The 24,131-nt window shown below is 37.2% G+C and overlaps 2 protein-coding genes across 6 annotated transcripts in view; one reads left to right on the forward strand and one right to left on the reverse strand.

Moving 5' to 3' along the window:
* Positions 1 to 309: 309 nt before the first annotated feature.
* On the reverse strand, positions 310 to 12,559 carry MSANTD4 (Myb/SANT DNA binding domain containing 4 with coiled-coils). 5 transcript variants are annotated; one of them, XM_017544813.2, is made up of 4 exons: positions 12,357 to 12,456; positions 11,530 to 11,637; positions 2,844 to 3,461; positions 310 to 2,523 (listed from the first exon to the last, which is right to left on the reverse strand). In XM_017544813.2, the coding sequence occupies exons 3-4, from the start codon at positions 3,303 to 3,305 to the stop codon at positions 1,948 to 1,950; spliced, it is 1,038 nt and encodes a 345-aa protein (XP_017400302.1). In that variant the 5' UTR covers positions 3,306 to 3,461; positions 11,530 to 11,637; positions 12,357 to 12,456; the 3' UTR covers positions 310 to 1,947. The 5 variants fall into 5 exon arrangements, with proteins under 5 accessions (XP_017400302.1, XP_037600328.1, XP_017400301.1 ...); XM_037744400.1 differs by having other exon boundaries at positions 12,307 to 12,379; XM_017544812.1 differs by lacking the exon at positions 11,530 to 11,637 and having other exon boundaries at positions 12,357 to 12,559.
* A 139-nt stretch (positions 12,560 to 12,698) lies between these two features.
* Positions 12,699 to 24,131, forward strand: part of AASDHPPT (aminoadipate-semialdehyde dehydrogenase-phosphopantetheinyl transferase) — a 77,549-nt gene continuing 66,116 nt past the window's right edge. Inside the window, exons 1-2 of the mRNA XM_017544817.2 lie at positions 12,699 to 12,912; positions 14,697 to 14,766. Coding sequence (XP_017400306.1) covers positions 14,752 to 14,766 — 15 coding nt within the window. The 5' untranslated portion in view covers positions 12,699 to 12,912; positions 14,697 to 14,751. The remainder of the gene's footprint in view (positions 12,913 to 14,696; positions 14,767 to 24,131) is intronic.

Consider the following 24,131-nt stretch of genomic DNA (forward strand, 5'->3'; position numbering starts at 1 on the left):
CATGAGAACAATATGGGGGAAACTGCCCTATGTTTCAAATTATCTTCCCATGGGTCCCTCCCACAGCATGTGAGAATTATGGGAGCTACAATTCAAGATGAGATTTGGGTGGGGACAGGGCTAAACCATATCACATGAGTTAGATCTCAAGGGTTCTTTTGAGGAGCAAATAACATATCCAGCATACATAGCTCAATGTCCAGCCCAAATGTTAGGCCTCTGACCTCATTGACCATGATAGGGTTCTCTTCTCTAAGCCTGATAACCTCTGCCCTTAGAGCAATGAGTATCATTTGAAATTACAAATTCTCAGATAGTATAGGCAAATTTATTTCTACAGTAGAAGCATTTATCTCAGATATAGAAAAATAACACTATTTCAAAGACAGAGTAAGTAAACAGAAGTATATTTTTTCCTTGCATACCCATCCTCAAATGTCAACATACATTTGAGTTTCAAGCCACTCTTAACAAGGAAGAAACGCAGAATCAAGGTCAACAGAAGAGCTATATTAAAGCTACGTATCAACCTTGAAAATCAGAAAACACAAAGTGATCAGTACAGTGATTCTCAACTTTAGTGTGCATCAGAATCACTTGGATTGTGGAGAAAGCAGTTTCAGACAATTGAAGGAAAATCATCAGGTTAAACAAGCCCTTGGTCTCAGAATAAATATCAAAGAAACTAAAGATATGTACTTTGTTCCTCAGGGAAGGGGGAAGGACAAAATATGCTACAATATAAAAGATCAGCCATTTACTCTGTGTGACTTCTCTGAGCTTCAGATTCAGGAATAACAACAGATACAACTCTAAAAAATTGTTCTACATATCAGGTTAGATAGTGTAATAAGTGCTTCTCTAATCCATAACACATAGCTACTATCATTATTTCAACATCATCATTATTATTTGATACGGAGTACATTTTCCCACCCACCCCCCACTCCCAAATGGCTGCTATTGCTTATTTTAAAAGTCAAACAATCAGTCATTGGGTTCAAGCTCACGGAATACAGGTACCATTTTTATACTGTTATCATTTTTACTAGCTTCAACCATTTACTTATAAGATTTCAGTACATTATTGAAACGACAATTTTTGTACCCAAACCAAGAAAATTACTGAAAGAAAAGGAACTAAAGCTTTAAAATTACCTCTTCCTTCTAAAGCATTAGAAGTGAGATAAATAATTCTTTTCAAAGTGACCCATTTTAGATAATCTCTAATGTTCCGTGTATTGTTTTCTGAATCTGAGAAGGCTATTTATAGATGTAATCATGGGAATAAAATACCTATAATCTTCATCACTTCCTATATTCAATATACTACATAGTAACATTTCATAGTTAAAGTTTTTGGCCATTTAAGTACCTATCCACATAAATATCTGAGGTTTTAATATTCTAAAACTATAAAACATAGCTATAGAGGTACAGAGTTAAGCAAGGACAGGATTTCTCAACCTCAGCACTAATGATATTTTGGGTTGGAAAATTCTTTACCGAGTCTGTGGCAGGGGAAGGGGGGTTGAGGAAGTATGCATTGCAACCTTTTCCCTACCCCAGTTTTGACCACCAAACATGTCTCCAGACATCGCCAAATTGGTCTTCTAAAGGCCAAAATCAACCCCAGTTGAGAACTTCTGGGCTAGAATTTTATATAGACATAATTGTAAACTCTGGGTACACAGACTATACAAGACTCTATGTAATATTATAAGGTAGAGAGTCCAGCACAGTAAATTTCCACTATGCTGTTTATGCTAGGGCACAGTTTTTATATACTACTTAGGCATACAGTTATCCACATATAACTTTTTCCTACTGAACACTGACATGAGACAAGAAAAGAAACCACAGCTAATCCAGCAACCATCATTCTATCACCTGATATGAGAGAAATCTACAGTCTTCAAATATTTGCTAAATGGAGGCCTGGAAAAATCATTGCAAGTGTCCTTCTTTTTGAATTCGAAGTCTGTCTTTCTCTACTTGTAAGCGCTCCTTTTCAATCTGTAGCTTCTCCGATTCAAACTTCAAAAACTGCAGCCTATCCTTTTCCAGTTGCAAGCGTTCTCGCTCAAGTTTTAACTTCTCTGTTTCTATGTCCTGTGGTTGAAGCATGGACTTTTCTCCTTGACCAAGTTCAGTTTCCAAGGATGGTTTCTCTGAATTGACTATCTGTAACCTCAACTTCTCTCTTTCAATCTGCAGCCGTTCCTTCTCCAGCTGAAGCCGCTCGTGCTCCATGTCTAAATGCCGCAGCCTCTCTTTCTCGATTTGTAGGCGTTCCTTTTCCACCTGCAGTCTTTCAGCCTCGATATCCAGTCGTCGTTTTTCCAACTCTAGTTTCTGTTTCTCAATACTGACAAGCAAATGAGGCTCATCATATGCAGATCTAGATGGTGTTGAATTAAGGGTAAAAAACTCATCAATGTGGGGGAAATCTGGAAGTTCATTTTCTCTCCTGGGATCTGGTATGACGGATGATAACATTTCTTCCTCCTCCTCAATCTCAAACTAAGAGCAAAGAGAAAAGCAATTTTCAGTATTGACTTCTACTTCATGGCAATTTGTCTAAATATTTCCCAAAAGCTTTCTGCATTGTTTGGGGAAACATACTTAATTTGAATTTTGAATATCATTTCCATTGAATTACTTAATGTCTGTAATACATATGACCTAGGTAATTATATTTAGGTGGGAAGAGAAGTATTAACGATGTACAGTGAAAACAAATAAAATGACCTTGTTATGTTCTATTTTTAAATAAGCTTGAACAATAATCTCCCAAATCAGAATTGAAAAGATTAAAAGGGGGTACACAGGCTAATACTTACTTCAGGACTCTGGGGATCCCTTTCTTCCTCTTCCACTTTAACCTCAGTTAAGGAACCACCTGCATCCCTGTAATCAGCCACGTTTTGCCAGTCAAAATTTGTATCATTTCTGAATCCAATCTTTTCATCTATCTCTTCAGTGAGAGAGTCATCTAAATCAGAGGAGGGAAGGGGAAATCCTGAACCGACCAGCTTAATGTTGGCCTTCATCCTCTTTCTCTTCATAAGTGCTCGCCAGTCAAGGTATCTTCTTTTCACCTCTGTCCCTGTCCTCTGTTCTCCTTCTCCCACAGCATTCACACACTGTGCAATCTCTTCCCAAGCCATTCGCTTCATCACGTTAATTGTTGTATTGAGCTGCTTGGAAAAAATGACTTCTTTCCTTTTTGTAATTTCTTTCAAAAGGGTCTGAGTTTCTTGAACACTAAAATTGCTTTTCCTTTTTCTTTTTAACTGCTTCATTTTTTTAACTTCAGTGCAGTTTTTATAGTAAGAGAAGATGTGAAAACAATTTGGGGAATGCTGCAAAGCACAAAAACCAAGGATAATTCTCTGCTGGCACTTAATTCAAATCATCGTCTTCCATTCATCTAGTAGCAGGGGCAGGCTGGATAATTCCTAAAAAGGAAAAGGTACAAGCAATCAATCTGCAACTTCTATAACATACTTCAACATAATAAGCTATATAATATTTAAAAGAAACAAAAAGCAACCCTCTAAATATAGCTTAAAAATACTGAATGTAGATGACAGGATGATGGATGCAGCAAACCACTATGGCACATGTATACCTATGTAACAAACCTGCACATTCTGCACATGTACCCCAGAACTTAAAGTACAATAAAAAATAAAAACAAACAAAAAATTGTCTTCTTTATCTTTGCCAGTACCAACATTGTCCAAATTGCCATCTTTTCCCCAGTGTGCTGCTGCTAAGATTCCTAACCAGTTGCCAGTATTCACTCTTGACTCCCTTCCTATTCCTTCAACTCCTTCTCCCACGAATTCTCCCTCTCTCCTCCAATTGCACTGGCCATCTTTCAGCCACCTATTCCTGTCAAGCTCTTTCTTGGTTCAGGGCCTTTGTCCACACTGTTCCTTCTGCCTGGAAAATGGACTGCTCCCTTTTTGGCCTACTTAATTCCTACTCATCCTTTAGCTTGCAGATTAAGCATCCATTTCTCAGTGAAGCCTTTCCTGATAAGTCAAATTACTCCAGCATAAAATTCGCAGTACTTTTCCTAGACTGAATTTTATAGTTGTGCTAACATACAGCTCAGAGTCTGTCCCTTTCCCCACTTCACTGCAAAGTTTCACAAGGGCAGGGATGTTTCCTCTAGCCATTACCTCCCCAGAGCCTAGCAGAAATTCTGGCACATGGCATGCGCACCATAAATACATTTTGAATAAACAAAAGAGTCTATTTGCCAAAATGAACATAGTTCGAGATATCTAAAAGAAAAAGTATACTTTGTAGACTAATTTGAGGAAAACTGAAAGGCTGAGCTGCAAAAATCAGTAAAACTCAGAAGCCAATTTAAGGCAATGTAATCTGATCAAATAAACTTTACTACTTCACAAATTCAAACTGATTTTAAGGTTAAACCAACATAGAAACTCTAAACCTGGAATATAATTTCCTGAAACCATTAAAGTATTATAGGAATATGATAAAATAAAAGGATTAACATAAAAATGGCAAGGATTTTACCCGGCCATCCCACCTAATTAATCAAGTTAAAGAAAAAAAAAAAAAAAAATCAAAAAAAAAAAAAAAAAAAAAAAAAAAAAAGATAACCAATAAAGAAAATGATCACCAAAAAAGAAAAAGGCAAGGATCACCAAAAATTGTTTTTTGATTCCTAAACTTTTCATAGACTAGTACACACTGTTTGGTTTGCCCTCGTAATTCTGTTCCTCAAAGCTCACCCCATCCTCCTCCCGCTCAAACTACCTAAACAAAAGCCCCTTACACCAAACAAAATGAGGCTGGACTATGTTTTTGTTTCAATTAAGGCTCTTAATTATGTGCCTTTCTTTGGAGAATTTCTCAGCAGTATTTTGCATTGTTCTGTGCTGCTTTAATTATAGAGCTGAAGATCATGATACAGGAAAGTAAACTATACTTGGAGTCTCCATTAAATACATTTTAAAATATCCATGTGGCAGTATTTGTATACAGAGTTTGAGTGAAAAAGATCCTCTCTTGTAAGCATTTCTTTTAGATATAAGACTATGTTTCTCCAATTTCCAGACTCTCGGTTTGTTGGACTGTTAAAGAGGGTGTACCTGAAACTTGTCAGAAACGTAAGCTTTTTAGGCTCTCTTCCAGACCAGGAACTCTAGAAGTGGGACATAGCAATCTGTGTTTCAATAAACCCTCCAGATAACTCTAATGCACAGTAGCCTTTGAAAACCTCCGTGCTAGACCCACATTCCCACAAAAAACAGTTGCTTCACATGCCTGATTCTCTTATCTACCTTGAATTCAAGCCTTACGTAAGTGCATCTGGTGGAATCTAAAGCACATCCACAATCCTCACTGCAATGGATTGGAGAAGTGCGTAGTTTTTGTGCTAGCTAACCTTTGCATTACTGGGAGGCATACTAGAAGGCCAGAACAGATGTTGAGTGAGTCAGGGACTGGATTTTCTCATACTGGCAGAAAATGAGGCCACCTATCAAAAAGGTCCCAGTGTCTTACACAATACAGTACATATTGCTTTATTAATATTGATTCACCTGAGAAGTGGGAGAGATGTCAAAAAAGCACTTTGAATTGGAAAAGAGATTTTAAAAGATCTAAGGAGAAACAAGAGTTCAGAAAGAGTAAGGGGTATCTTATACAGACCATGCTGTCTGACTTCAAATTCACTCACTGATAACTACACAGAGCTGACTTTACCTCCTCTACAAAATGTGAAATGGGATGACATTGCCAAGATCCCTTCTAGCTCTATCACTGTTTAACCTTAAACTTTTTCTGTCAATATGAAAAAAGTATCAAATATCCATGAAGTTCCAAGTCCTGTCATTTAAACACCACCATGTCATTATATGGGAGACACTAGCTTTTCTATTTATAAAACAAGATCCAGAGGAGTTAATTTGTCCACAACACAGCTAGTTAAATGGCAAGACTTATTATGTCCAGGTTTTCTCATGTTATATCTACTTCGACGTTATTAGCGGCTTGTGATAGTTAAATCTTAAAAACGTGTGGCTGGCTGAGTATGATGGCTCACGCCTGTAATCCTAGCATTTTGGGAGGCCCAGGTGGGTGGATTGCCTGAGCTCAGGGGTTCGAGACCAGCCAGGGCAACATGGCAAAACCCCATCTCTATAAAAATACAAAAATTAGCCAGGCATGGTGGTGCACACCTGTAATCTCAGTGACTCAGAAGGCTGAGGCATAAGAATTTTTTGAATCTGGGAGGCGGAGGTTACAGTGAGCTGAGATCATGCCATTGCACTCCAGCCTGAGTGAAAGAGCCAGACTTTGTCTCAAAACCAAAAGTGTTACTAAGTTTTTAGATGTCATTTAGTAAAAGATTTTCAAAAGGAGATTCTTATCTATGTGGAGGGTCCAGATAAAATTCTTCATGTTGGCAGAAAAATTCCTCAAAACTTCCATCAGTTACATTTCCTCTACCTCCTGTTATGGTAAATTAGAATGGAGACCTGGCCTGAAGAATCCCTGAGCAGACAAAACCAGTTAGGCCTCATACATGACTTTAACCTTGCTTGATTTGCAAACATATGCAACACTTAACTTGGGCTATGTTTTTGGTAAATACCTATATTTTTTAAAAAAAGAAACTTAAGACTAAGCAATCAGATGCCATCAACTAACTTATGTAACTAGGGACCTTCCAACAGGATAGATCAAATTAGACAACCTTACAACTGTAACCAATCAAATATTTTCTTTGCTTTACTTCTGTTAGCCCTATAAACCTTCCCATCTTGCATCTCCACTGCAGAGCCCCACAACCACTTCTGGTTTGGAGCTACCTGATTCAAGAATCACTGTGTGCTCAAATAAAATCGTTAAAAGTTATCACGTCTCAGTTTATCTTTCAACACATGGTTTCTTCTCTCTTACTCTGTCTGTCAATTTAAACTTTTCATTAGTGTGAAAAATAGCTCTACTGTAATTCACAATACAAATAGTATCTTCTACTGAAGCAAAAATACAGCAATTAAGCAAGGCTAAATTTTTAATCAGAAAATGCACATATTTTCTATCATCTTTTCCCTTTTAGACTGAAACTAGATGCTAATACCTTACTTTTAAACTTTAATAACAAAGCATTTCTTATCACCATTGCATTAAACCTTTATGCATTTTTTCCTTTTCAAGCTCTTAGTCTTTGTTCAGCTGACTTTGTACGTGTCTAATAACACCACCAAAAATATGCCCATCACCACATCTTTTTGTTTCCAAGCACTCATGTGGAATAACCATCTCCGGAACTGCCACTTGCTGCTGAAATAGAGGTCAGAGAGAACTAAAAACTCAAAACAGCAGAAATGAACTCTCAAGAAATCACTGTCAATTTCACATATCCACAAAAAAGGGCAAAGTATGCAAAAAACTAAAAAAAGAAGACTGCAAGCCAACTATTTCTAAAGTAGACATTCCATCAAATCAAATACCTACATTTCAGGTACCTACATGTGATACATTTTTGTTTCCAAAATATACAGAATGTATCAGAGCATTGACATAGCCTTTTGAGCCATTTAAAAATCACTATTACATTTTAAAGGTAAATGCATGGTAAAAATAGAAACATTTATCAAAAGGGACTGGATGAACAAACTATTAAGTCACATAATGGAATATATGCAATACATGTAGAGTATGGATGTCTTAGCACATTGTCCCCATGTAGATGCTATAGTTGACACAAGCCAACAAAATTGGCAAAGGAAATGCATGTGTATGTCTGTGTGTGTACATGTTCACAGATCAACTTAGGAACATTCGCAGACACAAAACATGCTATGCTCTATGCTCTACAACAGGTTCATTAACTCTGTCTACCACCAATCTGTGGACCACGGGCACGGTCATTTCTGTCTCAGCTGTATGGCTGTTTCTTAGCCCACAGCACATTTATTTTACTTTGAAAGGATTACAATTATATTAAAAATCTACTCATGAGAAATTTTTATTATTGAGAGCTACATTTTTTAAAGTCTGATATTTTTTTAAACAGGAAAATAAACATACAGTTAGAAGATCTAAATAAGAATGTAAATTCACAATGAAGGGATGAAACATCTCTACCACCAATATAACTAATATTAGCAATTTCTTGAAATTCTTTCCAGAAAAATCATGTTTATAATAGCATGTAAATATTTATGGACAATTATGTATCACATGAATACATACTTATTCCATCACATACGTTGATTTAAAAAGCTATGTCTGTTGAAAATGTTAAGATATAAAATTATAAAAAAAAATTAAAGAGAATTTATTGAAAACAGAGAAATGACATGCATATGAATGATTCTAAAGGACAAATGAAGAGACAAAGATGGAATCTCATTTTGTATTAGCCACATTTCAAGTACTCAATAGCACATGTACTTAGTAGCTAATCTACTGAAAACTGTAGGTTTATAGCACATCAAAATAACCTAAAGAGCTTGTTAAAAATACCTATAACCAGTTCCCATCTCTGACCAATTGAAACAATCTTTGGAATAGGGCCAGGCATTCAGAGTGTGAAGCTCTCCAAATGCTGCTTATTTGCAGCCAGGATTGAGAGCCACCCAGCTAGAGGATCAATGTTAAGAGTTTACTTGCTCAGATATGTACAGAAAGGCAAAGCAGAGAGCAAATGGTGTAGCTAAGAAAATTTCCTTTTGGAAATTATTAAGACCTCATCTGACACAAAAGACTTATAATACAGATGAAGCTGGCTTATTTATGGAAATATATGCCCAATGAAATGTTACGTCAAATGCAAGAAAAATATGCTGGTTGTAAGGACCAACTCACACTCCTGCTTGTTGGAAACACATCAAGGCCATGCAAGCTTAGGTGATTTAGACTTAATAAGAAAAGGACTGCTCTCTTGGGAACCAAATTTTCTTCTAAGTAGAATGTCTTTAGACATCTATCCATAACTTCATTAGGAAAAATTACTACTGAATTAGGAGTATAAATCAGGAACATGCACTATTAAATGAAGTAATTAGGACACTGTCTCATTCAACAGAAATATACTGAGTGTTTAAAACCTTACAAGACTTTCCATCGCACTTAAGAGGTTAAGTTGACTCCCCTTGCTCTTCCTCTCTTCCTATTGTAAACCCTATCTGAACTCTACCTTTAACTTTCATATGTACTTCTTCTGATCTTATCCATCACCTACAAAACCAACTCAACCTACTTTCCCAATCCACCTTCCCCATCAAACACATAGTCACATGTATGTGGCACACAAACACAGTACCGGTCATTTTGAAACCCCTGTAAATTCTAGATCAGTGCTGTCCAATAGAAATGTTAAGGGCCCTATATGTAATTTTAAATCCTCAAGTATCCAGATTAAAATAGTAAAATAAAACAGGTAAAAATGGATATTTTATTTAATCCAATATATCTAAAATGTTACTTCAAAATGTAATCAATATAAACAATTATTGAGATATTTTACACTCCTTTTCTATACTAAGTCTTCAAAATCCAGTGGTATTTTACACTTCACGTCTCAATTTGGATTAGCTGCACTTCAAGTGCTCAATAGCAACGTATGGCTACCGGCTACCATACTGGACAGCACAGCTCGAGCCATCATGGTCCCTGCCCTTGGACTGTCACACATATATTTCTCCAGCCCATCTTCCCAATTTCCAAGGTGTCTGCCTTATCATCAGGCAAATGCCTACTAATCCTTCAGCACTTGATTTAAACGTCTCCTGTTCCAGGGTTGTCTTCACTGTTCCCATCCATCTAAGTCTGATATCCTTCCTGTGTGCGTCCACTATCAGCTTTATTACACCACTGATTTACAATAGGAGCAATAAGGGATCAGATATGAACATACTACCCCTGCTTTCAAATAATTTACAACTTAGTAAAGCCTGTAAAACATAGATGCATAAGAAAATGTACATAAACAAGCTGTAATGAAGTCTGTAATCTGAAGGTTGTGGATACAGACTACCTAAAGTTGTATGCCAGTTCTACTACTTAACTAGCTCTGTGATCTCCAGCAAATTACTTAACCTCTTAAACTTGTTTCTTCATCTGTAAATGGGAATAATGATAGACTAATACTCATGATGTTTTGAGGATTAAAAGAGATAATCCGATTAAGAAGCTTATGATGCCTAAGATATCGTAAGCCCACAAATGTCAGCTATTATCCATTGCCCAGTACAGTATTTGGATGTAATTAACAAATATTTCTTCACTGGATGAATAATGCAAATATATAAAAAATACAATAAAGAAATACTAACAAAATACTCTGGATATTCATAAGAAGGACAAATCTTTGACGGGATCAAGGAAGGTTTTGAGTCGGAATCAGCCTTTGATTATGATCTTATAAAACAAACAGACTAATGAGGGACAGAAATAAAAGAAAGAGGTACCAGGGATTAAAGCTGGAAAATTAGTATGGTGCCAAAGAGCAAATCTTTAATTCTGGCTTAGTAAGACCTATTCTTTGCTAAAAAATGAGCTGAAAGAGATAAATATATCTGTGAAAGTTTTTTGAAATTCAAGTAGTCTATCTTTAATATGGAGGAAATGTTACTGTAGTAACATAAATATATTACCAATATAAGTATATAATAAAATAAAAATGATTGAAGTTGTCAAGAGAATCCAAATTTATGCAGATATCTACTATAAGATTTTGTTCTTAGAATCTGAGATCAATTTAGAAATTGCATTGTCGTAAATGTATTGATACATGGCAGAAATAGCAGTCCTTTTTGAAGTACCAGTGAATTAGTATATTTTTAAATTTGGCAGTAGCTGTTGCTATGTGCAAGGCCTAATTTTTTTTACCAACAATTCCTAACTCCATACTTCTAACTTACAAAGTGGTATCCCACTGTCCCTGACTGATCTATTCTGAACTAATGAACGATTTCACTCAATAGATTTTTAAGCTGACTAAAATTGATATTGGGATGAAATTTAGATATCCAGTCTTGGCTTAATTGCGTGAAAATCTTCTTGCACCTTGATATTTTCTGATTAAGTGCAAAAAAGTGCCAGCATTGATGCATCCTGACTTTTTTAAGTTCTGTAGCTATGCTTACCTGGATAAAAGCCATTTCCACTGTCCTCTCTTTTATATGTTGGTATCCATGTAGCAGAAGCTTGGGTTTTCTACCATACACTCATTCCCCAATAATTTCCTCAAAAACTACTTACTGAGCTCCTACTGTGTGCCAAGCTCTATTCTTGGTGCTGGTGATATAATACGTGACAAAATGTGAAAATATGTCATTTTGGATGTCAAATACTATTCCTTTTATATTAGCTATCGTCCCTCTCTTAGCAGAAAGGATTCAATAGCTGCAGCCTCTAAAACTTACAAACCTTCCATGCCCAATCACAGAGAACAGCCATTTTCCTGAAATTCCATTTCACAATCGTTCTTTACTGGTTGGAAACAGAAATGAGATATAGTTCACTTACGTAATCCTTGTGAAGATGACGTACCGCATAACCAGACAACTTTTTACAAGCACTAAAACTTGAGAATGAAGTTCCTAGATACTTCATGATAAGACAAAATTAAGAAGTCTGAGAAAAACCAGACGGTAAGTTTCGGACCAAAAAAAAATTGAGGGTAAATAAGTTAAGCAGTTCAAGAAGAAAAGCAGCATAAATCTACATTATCAACCCCTACCCCAGTTCTCTTTAAAGTGTGGCTTTCCCCTCCCCTATGTTCTTATGGGGGATTCACTTCCCTGCCAAAAAGGATGCTCTTCTCTAAAACTTGTGGTGGATACATAACAAGTTTATTTAAGGGCTGCCGTTATCAAAGTGTCTTTCACTTTCCTCCCGGGGCCTCCTTTGCGATTGTCCGAAAACGGCCCCTGGTACGAATCGAATTAGACTGGACTCCCGAGAGGCCACCCAGGGGAGCAGGGGCGCGCACCTGACTCGGCCACAACGACGCGGTTGCTGCTGGTAGGAGTCCCGGTGGAGTCGGGACAATCTGAAAGGAGAATCCTCTCTCTGGATATTAAATGAGAGTCCCGACTGAGTGCCCAGAAACTTCTGCAGTCTTGTTTCCGTGGCCTGGGCCCTCTCTAGCCTCCCCAGTCAGGAGACAGACGCGCGTGGCGTTTCTCCTGAGCGTGCAGTCCCGCTACGCCACAACCCTAGGACCAAACCCGGCAGCAAGCGGCGCGGCCACTTGTCGCTGACTCCTCCGGGACCCTTCCCACTATGAGGGCACCCACTGACCATGGAACCGCCACTTCCCTGGCCGCCTCCTCCGTCACAGAACCGCTCACCTGCGACACCAGCGGCACCTCCCCACGATCGCCCCTGAGGGGGTAGGTAAAAAGATGCTTCATTGATTCCCCTCCCACTAACTTCGCCCGCCCATCTTCTGCCACCCATTGGCTAATGTGGCTGCCGTTCATTTGATGACTCTCATCCATTGGACGGAAGGGTGTTGCCATTCTGGCTGAGAGCCCGCCCCAGGCCAGGCCTCACAATGGGAATCGAGTCCCAAACCGGTTCCGGGTTAGTGCCCTGGAATTCCGCCCCCTCGTGATTCACCTCTCTCTCTGCGCTTCGTCTGTGGCGCCCAGCGCTGTCAGTCAAGTGGACTTTAGAAAAGGATTGGACCCTAGCTATCCGCTTGCTTCGCCGTTCCAACTGATGGGGGCACTAGCCGCGCATTTCCAAATTCGTCTCCTGTCCTTGACCCTCACCTGTTAAAAGGGCAAAGAAATGAGAGCCTGGTGCTGCTGCAGCCGGGTTCCTAGGCCAGCATCGCCTTCTCCCGGACCAGCTGCGACCTAATTGACCTCAACCATTCCTCTGAAACTGCCCGTGCCAAAGGTCACTGGTGACTTCCTTATGGCTAAATCTAGGAGTCCCTTCTCAGTCCTTATCATGCTATACTTCTCAGAAGACATTTGATTTTTTGACTATTTCTTCAATGTTTCCCCAAATGTGTGCTGCTTCTGCTTTCTTCTCGCCCAGTCCTCTTCTGTATTCAAGTTTGCAGTTGCTTTCTGCCGTCTCAGGTTCAGGTGTTTGTGACTGATGCTCCTTTCTTTCAGCTGCCTCTGTTCAGGCCCCTGTGAACCCACCTGAATTCCACAGTAGCCTCCTAACTCGTCTCCCAATATCCTGCCTGCCAGACTGTAGTTCAATTCTTCGCCCTGTAGCCAAAATGAGCTGTTTTATTTTTATTTTTTGAGACAGAGTCTTGCTCTGTCACCAGGGTGGAGTGGGGTGGCGTAATCTTGGCTCACCACAATCTCCGCCTCCCGGGTTCAAGCGATTCCCCTGCCTCAGCCTCCCAAGTAGCTGGGATTACAGGCTCCCGCCACCACACCCAGCTAATTTTTGTATTTTTAGTAGAGATGGGGTTTCACCATGTTGGCCAAGATGGTCTCGATCTCTTGACTTCGTGATCCACCCGCCTTGGCCTCCCAAAGTGCTGGGATTACAAGCTTGAGCCACTGAGCCCTGCCCCTGCTTAAAGTTTTTTAGTGGAATCTCACCACTGGTGATACAGTACGAACTTCTTATTGAACCCTGAAAAATAAAGGCACCTAGTTTCCCTCAAGCTTCAACTCTCAACATTATACCCACCTTCCTTGTTCCTTACCCCATTCCCTTTCCTTCTTTCAGTTCCTGAACTCTGCAGTGGCCTGGGGAGTCAGTTTGCATTGCTGTGTTTCCTCCCAGAAAGATTTCTTTCTGCCTCTTCACTAAGCCCAGCATTCATTTCAGATATTCCTTTCTAAAGGAAAGCTTCCCAAATTCTCTCCATTTACCCTACCTCCACTTCCAAGTTTTCCCTCCCATGTAGGTTTGCCAGATAAAAATAGGACTCTCAGTTAAATTTGAAGTTCAGATAAAAAGCAAATAATTTTTAATCTGTCCAATGCAATATTCGGTATCCATATGTTTATTTGCTAAATTAAAGAAATAAAAATTTTTATTTACTAAATCTGAAATCCAACTTCTGCAAGCTCTTATCACGGCCTTTCCTCTGACAGCTACCACATACTTTGTGTGGGTAGGGCTTTTTTTGTTAACTGTTGTGAATAAGGCAGTGCCTAAAATGTAACAGACATTCAAAAAAGATTTCATAAATAAATGATAGAATGTTCTGGATGAATGGTGAATTTTTGCTGGATATTCTTGCAGGAACTCTCCCATAAAATAGGAAGTAAGTATAAAATATGCATTTTAAATGTAATGGTCTGTTTAATCTTACAGATTGTTACTTATGACTTTGTCAGTAACTATAGACATGCTTGTTTAAGAAGCCTGTCTATACTTTTGCCTAAGTAGATCAAAAGAAACTTGTGTTATTTTTGGAAAAATACAAGTTGTATTTTATAATTTTGGATTTTTTGTGATGGGTGTTTTTTTTTTTAATTAATTTATTTTGTATGAGTACAGTGAGATAGAGAACTAGCTATCCTCATAACCATACACAATCAGTTCTGTTCAGAACCTGTCCACTGCTGGAATCTGTTTATTTACCTCAGTAACAGGGACAAGAATGCTGAATTGGTATTAACAAACTTTTGGTTTCATATCGTGAACTTTAAACTTTCCCCAAGTAATCTCAGTCTCTTTGCTAATTGCAATATCTTTTCCAGATCCCCTCACTATTTCTGCACAACTACATCTTCTTTGAGTGGAGATGGACCAACAATGAAGAGTTTGAAGGTAATCCATAATGTGTACTATTTGTATTCCATGACCAACCTGTTTGCTGATTTAATTTTTCTTACTACTAAGTCCAGGCTACATATTTGACCCAAAGTTACTTACACACTTATTTTGAAGCAAGAGCGACAGGAAACAAACCTCTCAAACACAGAACTGAGGAGGGAAGTGGCTTTTTATTTGGCCAGGAGCTGCGGGGGGGCTACAGCCTCATTCACTGAGCTCCCCAAGCTGCAGCTTCTCTCCCCTTTTATAGGCTTACAATGCTAAAGGGGAAACAATGCAAAAATATGTCATTGTTAATTTGCTGAATGACCTTACAATGTTTTGTCTTCATTGATTTGCTAATTCATATGCAGCATGAGCAGGGACCAGCAGGGGAGGGGGCTTACAGAGTCAAGACAAAAGCAACAAGCTGTTTGTTGGCAGATGTGTTTCCTGGAGGGAGCCTGGTCTGTGGAGATGTAGGGGCATGAACCAGTGCTGGGCTCCAGCCGGCAGGGATAGCATTCATTTGCAGCTCATTCAAGGTTAGCAGATGGCAGAGAAGCTGGGAACTAAAGAGGGAGTCATTTTCCCAGCTCCTTGATATTTTATTTTATTTTATTTTATTTTTCCTTCTTCACCTTCCTTCCCATCTGGAAGCGAGGGGAGGGAGGAGGTGCCTCTCTCAATTTTACAACTGTGCTGTCCAACTGTGCTGTAATAGCCAGATGAGTCATTGGAATGTGGCTAGCACAATCGAATCACTGAATTTTATTAATTAACTTTAATTTAAAAACTGATATTTGATTCAAAGTACTAGATACTTCTAAGTATATTTGGAAAACTTGGGTTATATGTATCTACTTTTCAATTGTCAACTTTTTGAAATATAAATATGGATCGAGTATTCCTGATTTAAAAATAGTGTCTAAATTGAGATGTGCTATAAGTGTAAAATATACACAGGATTCAAAGATTTAGCATAAAAATCTAAATATCTCACTGATAATTTTTGTGTTGATTATAAGTTGAAATTATAATATTTTGCATAATTGGGTTAAGAAAAACAAATTGCTAAAATTAATTTTTCCTGTTTTTAAATTATCTCCAGCTTTATTGAGGTGTGATTGACAAAAATGATACATATTCATGATGATTTGATAAGCATATACATTGTGAAATGATTACCACAGTCAATACATCCATCATCACATGTATTTACCAGTGTTTTTGGGGGCTGGGGGTGAGGAAACTTATGTATTTTCTTAGAAAATTTCAAGTAAGCAATATAATATTAACTATAGTCACCATACTGTATGACAAATTCCCAGAACTTACTCATTTTATAACCAGAGGTTTCTTCCCAACCCTCAGCCCTGGCCATATCATTCTGCCCCCTACTTCTATGAGTTCCAATTTTTTTTCTTTTAGAGACAGAGTCTCACTCTGTTGTCCAGGCTGAAGTGCAATGGCATGGTCATAGCTCACTGCAGCTTAGAACTTCTAGGCAAAAGTGATCTTCCCACCTTTCTAGGACCCCAGACATCGCTGCCACATCTGGCTATTTATTTATTTATTTATTGCTGAGACAGGACCTTGCTCTGTTGCCCAGGCTGATCTAGAACTTCAGCTTCAAACAGTCCTTCCACCTTGGCTTCCCAAAGTGCTTACAGGTGTGAGCCACCACATCTGACTAGAATTCAAGTTTTTGTGATTTCACATATAGGTGAGATCATACAGTATTTGTCTTTCTATGTCTGCCTTATTTCACTTATTATAATGTCCCCTTGATGCAAATTGCAGAATTTTCTTCATTTTTATGACTTCATAATATTCCATTAGGTATATGTATACACATATACACACCACAGGTTCTTTATTAACTCATCCATAGATGGACACTTAGGTTGTTTCCCATATAAATGGGAATAATAGGAAATGTTGGGACACTAGTTATGTTTATATAGTAATCATTATAGCAAGTGGGGATGACAGATTTATGTTTCAAAGACTAGTCTGCTATCTGGAGAAGTGAGATGGGTCCTGACACTCCAACCAGCATAAAGTCTAGTTAGGTTGCCATTTTTGTTTAGTGGGTGGTTGGCCAATCTTTGGTTTCTACTGGAACAGCCTATGTAATAAGATAAGCCAGTCATGATTTGGAGAATTATTAACAATCCTTAAATCATATTATCTTCATTACAGTATACCTATACAGGGAATGGCCTGTGGAAGAAACAAATCAAGTACAAATCTGTGCTTGCAGTTTAGAACATGTATCCTAGTGACTTTGTATTTGGAGCTCATTTTGAAAAAACACTTTTGGTACATCTCTCCTGTTTGGTATTAAAAAAGGCCTCCTGTAGAACAACAATTTTAGTATTTCTGTAGTACGATTACCTGTTTCTTTGAGTCTCCTAAAGAATGAATTTTATTTATGCAAAATAGCCTATGTTTTACATCACCCCATGCCAAATGCTCCTGAATATTTCGTGAAAATGGGTCCAGCTGTTTTTGTATGATGATGTATCAACAGAAAAACAGATGCACACATTGTTAGTAGTAAAGACTATGCATGTTATTGTCTCTAGTTGAGGAATTACTGTGTCTTTTTGTAACTTTGTGTTTATGTGTATGCATTCTTGATTTCCTTTTTATAAGATTTCACAGATTTTTTTGAGTTGGAGGCTTTTTTTTTTTTTTTTAAGTTTTCATCTTTAGTGAAATGACTTTGGAAACAATATACATTTCCATGACACCAATACTACAGTTTTTGGAGTCACAGTAAGATGACTGTGACTGGCCAGTTCTCTTAACTCATTTAATAAATATTGAATATTCTGTGCCAAGCACTGATTTATGGCCTTCATATGTACTAATCTATTTAACTATTGTTACAGTCCTATGTGGGAAGACCACTAGCATTCTTCACATTTTTTCAATGAGGAAACTGAGGCTAAGAAATATTAAGTATCTTTCCAATATTGCACAGTTAGTAAGTAGCAGAGCTGGAGTTTAAACCCTGATAGTCTGTGCACTTAAAACCTCACACTGTACCATCACTTAAAATGGATGTGATTGATACCTGCAAGGAGATTACTTTAAAGGTGACCAAAAGGCTTGAAAGGTTTTAGTGGAGTAGGAGGACAACAGAGCTCCCTTCACAATCCACAACCTTTTTCCTAACATTTGTTGACTGTGTTGTAAGCTCTCAAAGGAAGGGATCTTGTTGTTAATCTTTGTTTTGTCTCCAGTACCTAGCATAGACCTTGCATTTACTATTTACTACCAAAAAAATTAGACTTCAGGTTGTAGAATAGACAATGATTATACAACTACTTAGAATAGTAGCCTTACTCGATTAATCTGTCATTGTTTAGCCAATTGAGAGCTCTTTCATCCCACATTGTTCCTTGCTTTTAGTTCACTTCTTTACCAATTTTCACAGAACACCTAGCCCCAAATACCAAAGACTGTGTTGTCTATAAGCAACATTCTTGATTTTTTTTTCTATTTAGTTTATTTGTGGAGAGTTAAAGAGTCTATGATCAATACATAATAACAGCAATGCAAATGTAAATGGAATTCTAAGGTTGCTAAGAAAAGTTTCCTTTCATTTAACTTATGTTGAACTCATTTAAATTTTTTAAATGCAAGAGCTGTGATTCCTGGCCAGGCTTTTTGGGTTGTTCAGCAATAGAAACAATATGTATAAATGTTCTTCTGAAGAGGAAAAGAGAAAAGAAACAATGATCCCAATACCTTCAGAGGCTGAGGTGGGAGGGTCATTTGAGGCCAGGAGTTCGAGACCAACCTGGGCAACATAGTAAAACCTCATACAAAACATTTAAAAATTAGCTGGGCATGATGACATGTACCTGTAGTCCTAACTACTCGGGAGGCTGAGGTGAGGGCAGGGGGTGGAATCACCTAAGCCCAGGAATTTGAGGCTACAGTGAGTTATGATCAAGCTACTGCACTCCAGCCTGAATGGCAGAGCAAGACCCTGTCTCTTAAAAAAAAGTAATATAATAACATTCTGGTTCCTGATTATAAGTTTAAAAGTAGATGAGAATATAATATATTTTAATGTAATATATGAAAGCCCCTCAAAACCCCAAGAGATATTTTTACTTCTTTTTGTGGCTCTTAATCGCTAATTATTCTACTATATTTTGTTCTAAAAAGAGACAAAAAAGATTCTGCTCTTCCTTCTGCATTAGTATTGGATAAATTTTAACAGGTCATAAATTCAAGCTGTTTTTATATGTATTTAAGATAAAAGACTGTTTTTAATAACAAAAATAACTTTTGTTCTTCTTTATGTATTTTCCCCTTTTTCTACTTTTCAAGTGTGTTTTTCAGTTTGATTAAAATGCAGCAAAGTATGTCTCATGTCATCTGTGTCTTAATGCTAGAAGACATTCTAATACATTTTGCATATGGATAGTATTGGCTCTCCCTCCTTCTTGGGGGATGAAACAGGCTTTATTTTAATAGAATTTGGAATTGGTGTCAGAATTCAAGATTTTATTACTATAGCAACAGAGAATAATGAAAAGACTAAATGTCAAACATTCGATGTTGCCATAGTGACAATCAGGTGCTTTACCAGCTATGTTTACTATTCCATTATGGTCAGTTTTTCAAATATGCTTATCTATATGAATGTTCAGAAAGGAAAGGAAAAATTCAGAATCATTTAAGAAAGAAGCTACTTAAGAGATGAAAGTAATTTGTTTCACTGTCCATTATTTAATAAGAAATTCACAGAATCCACAAAAAAAGGATATAAAAGAAATAGAAATTCACATTTCTGTCCTAATAAGTATTCTTCCTATTTGCAATCAGGGAAATTGAAGCACAGAGTTTAAGGCATGTCTGTATTGTCATTTTATGCTATTTCAAACCATTCTCTCAGAGCTTCTGAAAATAAGGGATTCTACCATATTGAAATGGAAAACATTTTTTCTTCTTAAGCAATACCATTGGGGGCACCTGCCTACCAAACAATTGTACTGACCCTGGAGAAAATCCTTAAAGCAGGCAATAGTTTATTCTTGTCTTTCTGATTGTCTTCCTTTTCCTCTCAGAAGCCTCCTCCCATTGCTGACAAAACATTCTCATTACAGTAACTCATCCAGACCATTACTGCTATACAACTTTTTAGTGACCTTGTTTCATACCTGTTTCCTCCTCTCCCATAATTATTTTCACTAGACTAAACCCAGGGAGGACAGGGATGATTCTCACTTTCCCCACTGCAAATGCAGTTTTTAGCACAATGCCTAGCACATTATAGTACATAATAAATATTAGTCGAATGAATAAACTTCCAATAAATATTAGTTGAATGAATAAACTTCCAATAAAAATTAGTTGAATGAAAAAACTTCTTTTGTTTTAGTCTCTCTAAGGCTCTACCAGATCACTGAAACACTAAATTCAAGGTATTCTGTAAATAGGCAGCAATGGCCTAATGAGCCGCTTTTTTCAAAGTACAAACTGCCTTACAAATGACTGGTATTTTTTTGGTTCATTTGGGAGGTGGTTGTTGAGAAGTAAAGATGCACTTATTCTATGAATGTGATTTGCTAAATGGTAGTTAAGTTTCTGGATTAACTAGCAGAACTATAAGTAATGCAAACTTCAACCTGGGCTATAAATGTAATAGTACCACTTTAATAATTTCTAATTCCTTTCATAAAATTATTTCAATTCTTCAAAATCAATTGCTATCTCCAATTCAGGATTTCAAGAGCTTATCTCCACCAGCCAAGAATGGTAGTTCTGGCAACAGAAAACATTCCCGGGTGCCACTAATTTGTTGGCTAATTATACTTCTATCGTAGGCAGGATAACATCCCCTGAAAAGTATCCAAGTCCCAATTCCCCAAACCTGTAAATATGCTACCTTATAGGGCATAATGGACTTTTCACATGTGATTAAGGATCATGAGATGGACAATTTTTCTAGATTATCTTGTTGGGTCAATTTAATTGCAAGGTTCTCGTAAGTAAAAGAGGGAGGAGTAAAGTCAGTGTCAGAGCTATGGCTGTGTGAGAACACTCCACCAGCCAGTGCTGGTACAGAAAAGGCAGTAAGGGGTCCATGAGCTAAGGAAGAGGGGAAAGCCTTTAGAAGCTGAAAAAGTAAGGAAACAAATTTTAACCCAGTGACTCCCGTTTTGGACTTCTGACCTCCAGAACTGTAAGATAATAAATTTGTGTTGTTTTAAGCCACTATGTTTGTGTTGATTTGTTACAACAGCAGTAGGAAACTAATACAACTTCTAGATCTATTTAAGGGAAATGAGCTTTCAAAGAGCAGTAGTTCTGAGATGCTTTGGATTTAGCCCACTTAACATTGAGTTACAAACTGCTAGCTCACCCACTACAGCTATCTTTATTTTCTAGTGACCAAAAGAACTCCAATCATATTGAGGAGGAAAATAATTAAAGTAATAATGAGAAATATCAATCATAAAAAGACAAAAAAGGAAAAGTAAAAACCTTACAAATACATTAATAAATTAATAACAATAAAAAACCCCAACCAGGTTAAATCAACACAGATGATTCAGTAATAATTATTTTCCCTCCGTAAAATTTTGGAGATTCTAATGCTCTGCATATCCATGTACACAGAGAAACTTTGAAGTGTTGTAAAGCATTTTATGCAGGCTGATTCTAAGTAAACTCATGATATGTTAGTTTTAGTTTATGAGCATCAGATTTTATTAATCCTTAAAAGACTCCCTTGGAAGGTTACTCAGAATTAGCCCTATGCATACAAAAAATTAATGTCTTTGAAATGGACTTGTAAGAACTAAAAAGTAGCCCTTGGTTTGGAACACCTCCAATGCAAACAATAGAAAACAAAACTTTGAGAAACAGTGCATAATCGTTCTTCCTGCAAGTCTTGTATAATGAATTGAAGACAAAATCTCATTGTGGCATAAGATGAAGAACTGTAAAGAGGTTAAAAGGAGGTAGAAAAAAAAGTAATTAAAATATTTATTGTCAAGAGATGATCCCACTCTTTAGGTAGATCATTCTAAAGTGATTCTTTTTCTTGGGACACTTTGGTTTGAGCTTTTATTTTTTATTTCATCTATAATGTTTCCAAGTGTATCTGTATTATATAAGGATTACTATACCATTATTGCACCTTACACAATTGACAGTTGTTACAATTGACTCTAGGTATTAGTTACCTTACCAGATAAATATGTGGCTGTGATGTGCTTACCTGCCATATTTTCCAAAAGCTTTATAAGAGAACTCACAACATACGTTCCAAAGATTAAGATGTGAATCACTGGACACACGGGAGTAGAAGTGTCTCCATAGGTGATCTAGTTCAAATAGCTGAATATATGAATCCCATCATCCCAGCAGCACTAAAACTTTCTAGCTAAATTTCTTCAGATTCTTTAATTAATTATCATAAGAAGATTTCAAACCTCTTCACACTTTGATCCTTTAGAATACGGCTAGTGTTCTACCTCTTTTCAAATGTAATATGCAACATTCTAGACATGAAAGCAACATTCTAGATGGAAACTCCTGTGGCAGAATAATCAAACAATCTTTTTTCTTGTTCTGGATATTAAACTTCTATTAATGAAATCTAAGATGACATCAATCTCTTGATTATCTATTTTGATTATCACATTTATTTATTCAACAAAAGTTTATTGGAGGACTACTAAGTAAACAAACAAAAATCCTGTTCTCATGGAATTCACTCTCTACGTTCTCATGGAGTTCACTCTCTACGACCTATATCATTGACTTGTAAATGTATAAATCCTAAATTTACCTTGAACTTATTTTCAAATGTACTTCTAAGGTTCTGCCAGATTCACCTCCACTGTAAGTCACTGCTTTTCCAAATGGTGTCTACTTCTGCTCTGTTCTGAAGACAGTTTTGAAGATTTTATAGCTTACCATGTGTAAGAGTCACCATTTTTTTCATGATAAATAGGTCTTGAAATATAATATCTTACCCACTTTTTATGTTTGCCATTTAACTAAAAATTATTTATTTCCTTATGAAAACCATAAAAAAGGAGCAGGACTACAGTGAAAAACTTAGAAAACTTAGAAAATAAGGCAACAATAACAAGAAACTAAATGGTACAACTTCAGCACTTTGAAAATGATGAAAAAAGAATATATACAAATACAGGAAGCCAAGCATTGCCTTGTAGTTAATTGCCAAAATGACAGCAGTGTACTACTGAGGACAATTATTAAGAAGCACATCATTTGGCATTTTCTGTGTTGGCCATTTGATTACACTTGTTTCCATTCGTGCATGTGGACTTTGGACATTTTTAAAAATTATGCTGCAGAGAAAGCCAAGCGTGTTTTTTGTTTTATGTGGTGAACAAAATGGTTTTGCAGCATCACTGACTAAAGTAATAACTGTTATTTCAAGGCATTTTTCAAAAGCATGAGGCACTACTTTTGCTGGGAAGCAAAGATACTTAAGGTCATTTGATTCAATACAAACTAATCCGTAGAGAATTTCTCACAGCAAACAAAAAAAAAGGTCTGTTCATATTCTAATATGACTGGTTGTGTTTCTCCCTTACCCCCAACTCTAAGCAGTTTTTAAAACTTTCCTTCTTCAGTACTTTTAAAAACTGTTCTATCCCATCTCCTCTGTGTTCAGGTTCTCAACATCTTTTGCCTATATAAAGGAATGACACCCCCACAAACCCTGGGCTCCAATCTATCCCCTCTTTGCTCTTCTCGAGATCTTCATCTTAAAGTATAGATCCCATCTTGTTTCTCTCTTCCTCAAGAACCTCTTATCCTGCTTCCTGTTGTTTTCCATACCAACATCTCAGCTTCTGAATCTTTAAAAGGTAATTTCCATTTTGATTTATTGCCACCAACAGGTCCCTGTACCTTTTATTTGGGATTTTATTCACCTGGAGATTTTTGTCTAGTTGTGTTATTTGCTTAGGGGGAAGTGGTGGAAAGTAATGGTGGAGTCTATATGCTAGGATGCAACACATGTTAATAAGTGGGTGAGTTTCTGTGTCTTTGGCAGAAAAGCGGGCTATTGTATCTTGGATAAGCATTGAAAGTTGGCAAAAAGAATAGACGGGACAGTGGAGATTGCCTAACAAACTTTCAAGGACAGCACAGGAGGAGGGGTTTATGTGTGAACTGGGTGAAGAAAGAGCAGACAGTTGACAATGTAGTTGGGTAGCAAGCTGGGCCTAGTTAGACAGATAGGTGTCAGGTTCACAGCAACACAAGGATTTATAGTAGAGGCTATATAAAAGGTGAGTTTTCACAATTTCTGTAAGCATAATTAAGTGAGCTTCGTTTGTAAGAGCAACATAAGATATTCCCTATTC

The sequence above is a fragment of the Cebus imitator genome, unplaced genomic scaffold (genome assembly GCF_001604975.1).
Source record: "Cebus imitator isolate Cc_AM_T3 unplaced genomic scaffold, Cebus_imitator-1.0 Scaffold171, whole genome shotgun sequence".
NCBI lineage: Eukaryota > Metazoa > Chordata > Mammalia > Primates > Cebidae > Cebus > Cebus imitator.

Excerpts from the sequence above, each read along its gene's own strand:
- MSANTD4 (XM_017544812.1), bottom strand. The coding sequence starts at position 3,305 with ATGAAGCAGTTAAAAAGAAAAAGGAAAAGCAATTTTAGTGTTCAAGAA. Across the intron at positions 2,524-2,843 it reads GGGATCCCCAGAGTCCTGAA|TTTGAGATTGAGGAGGAGGA; the intron begins GTAAGTATTAGC and ends CTTTGCTCTTAG.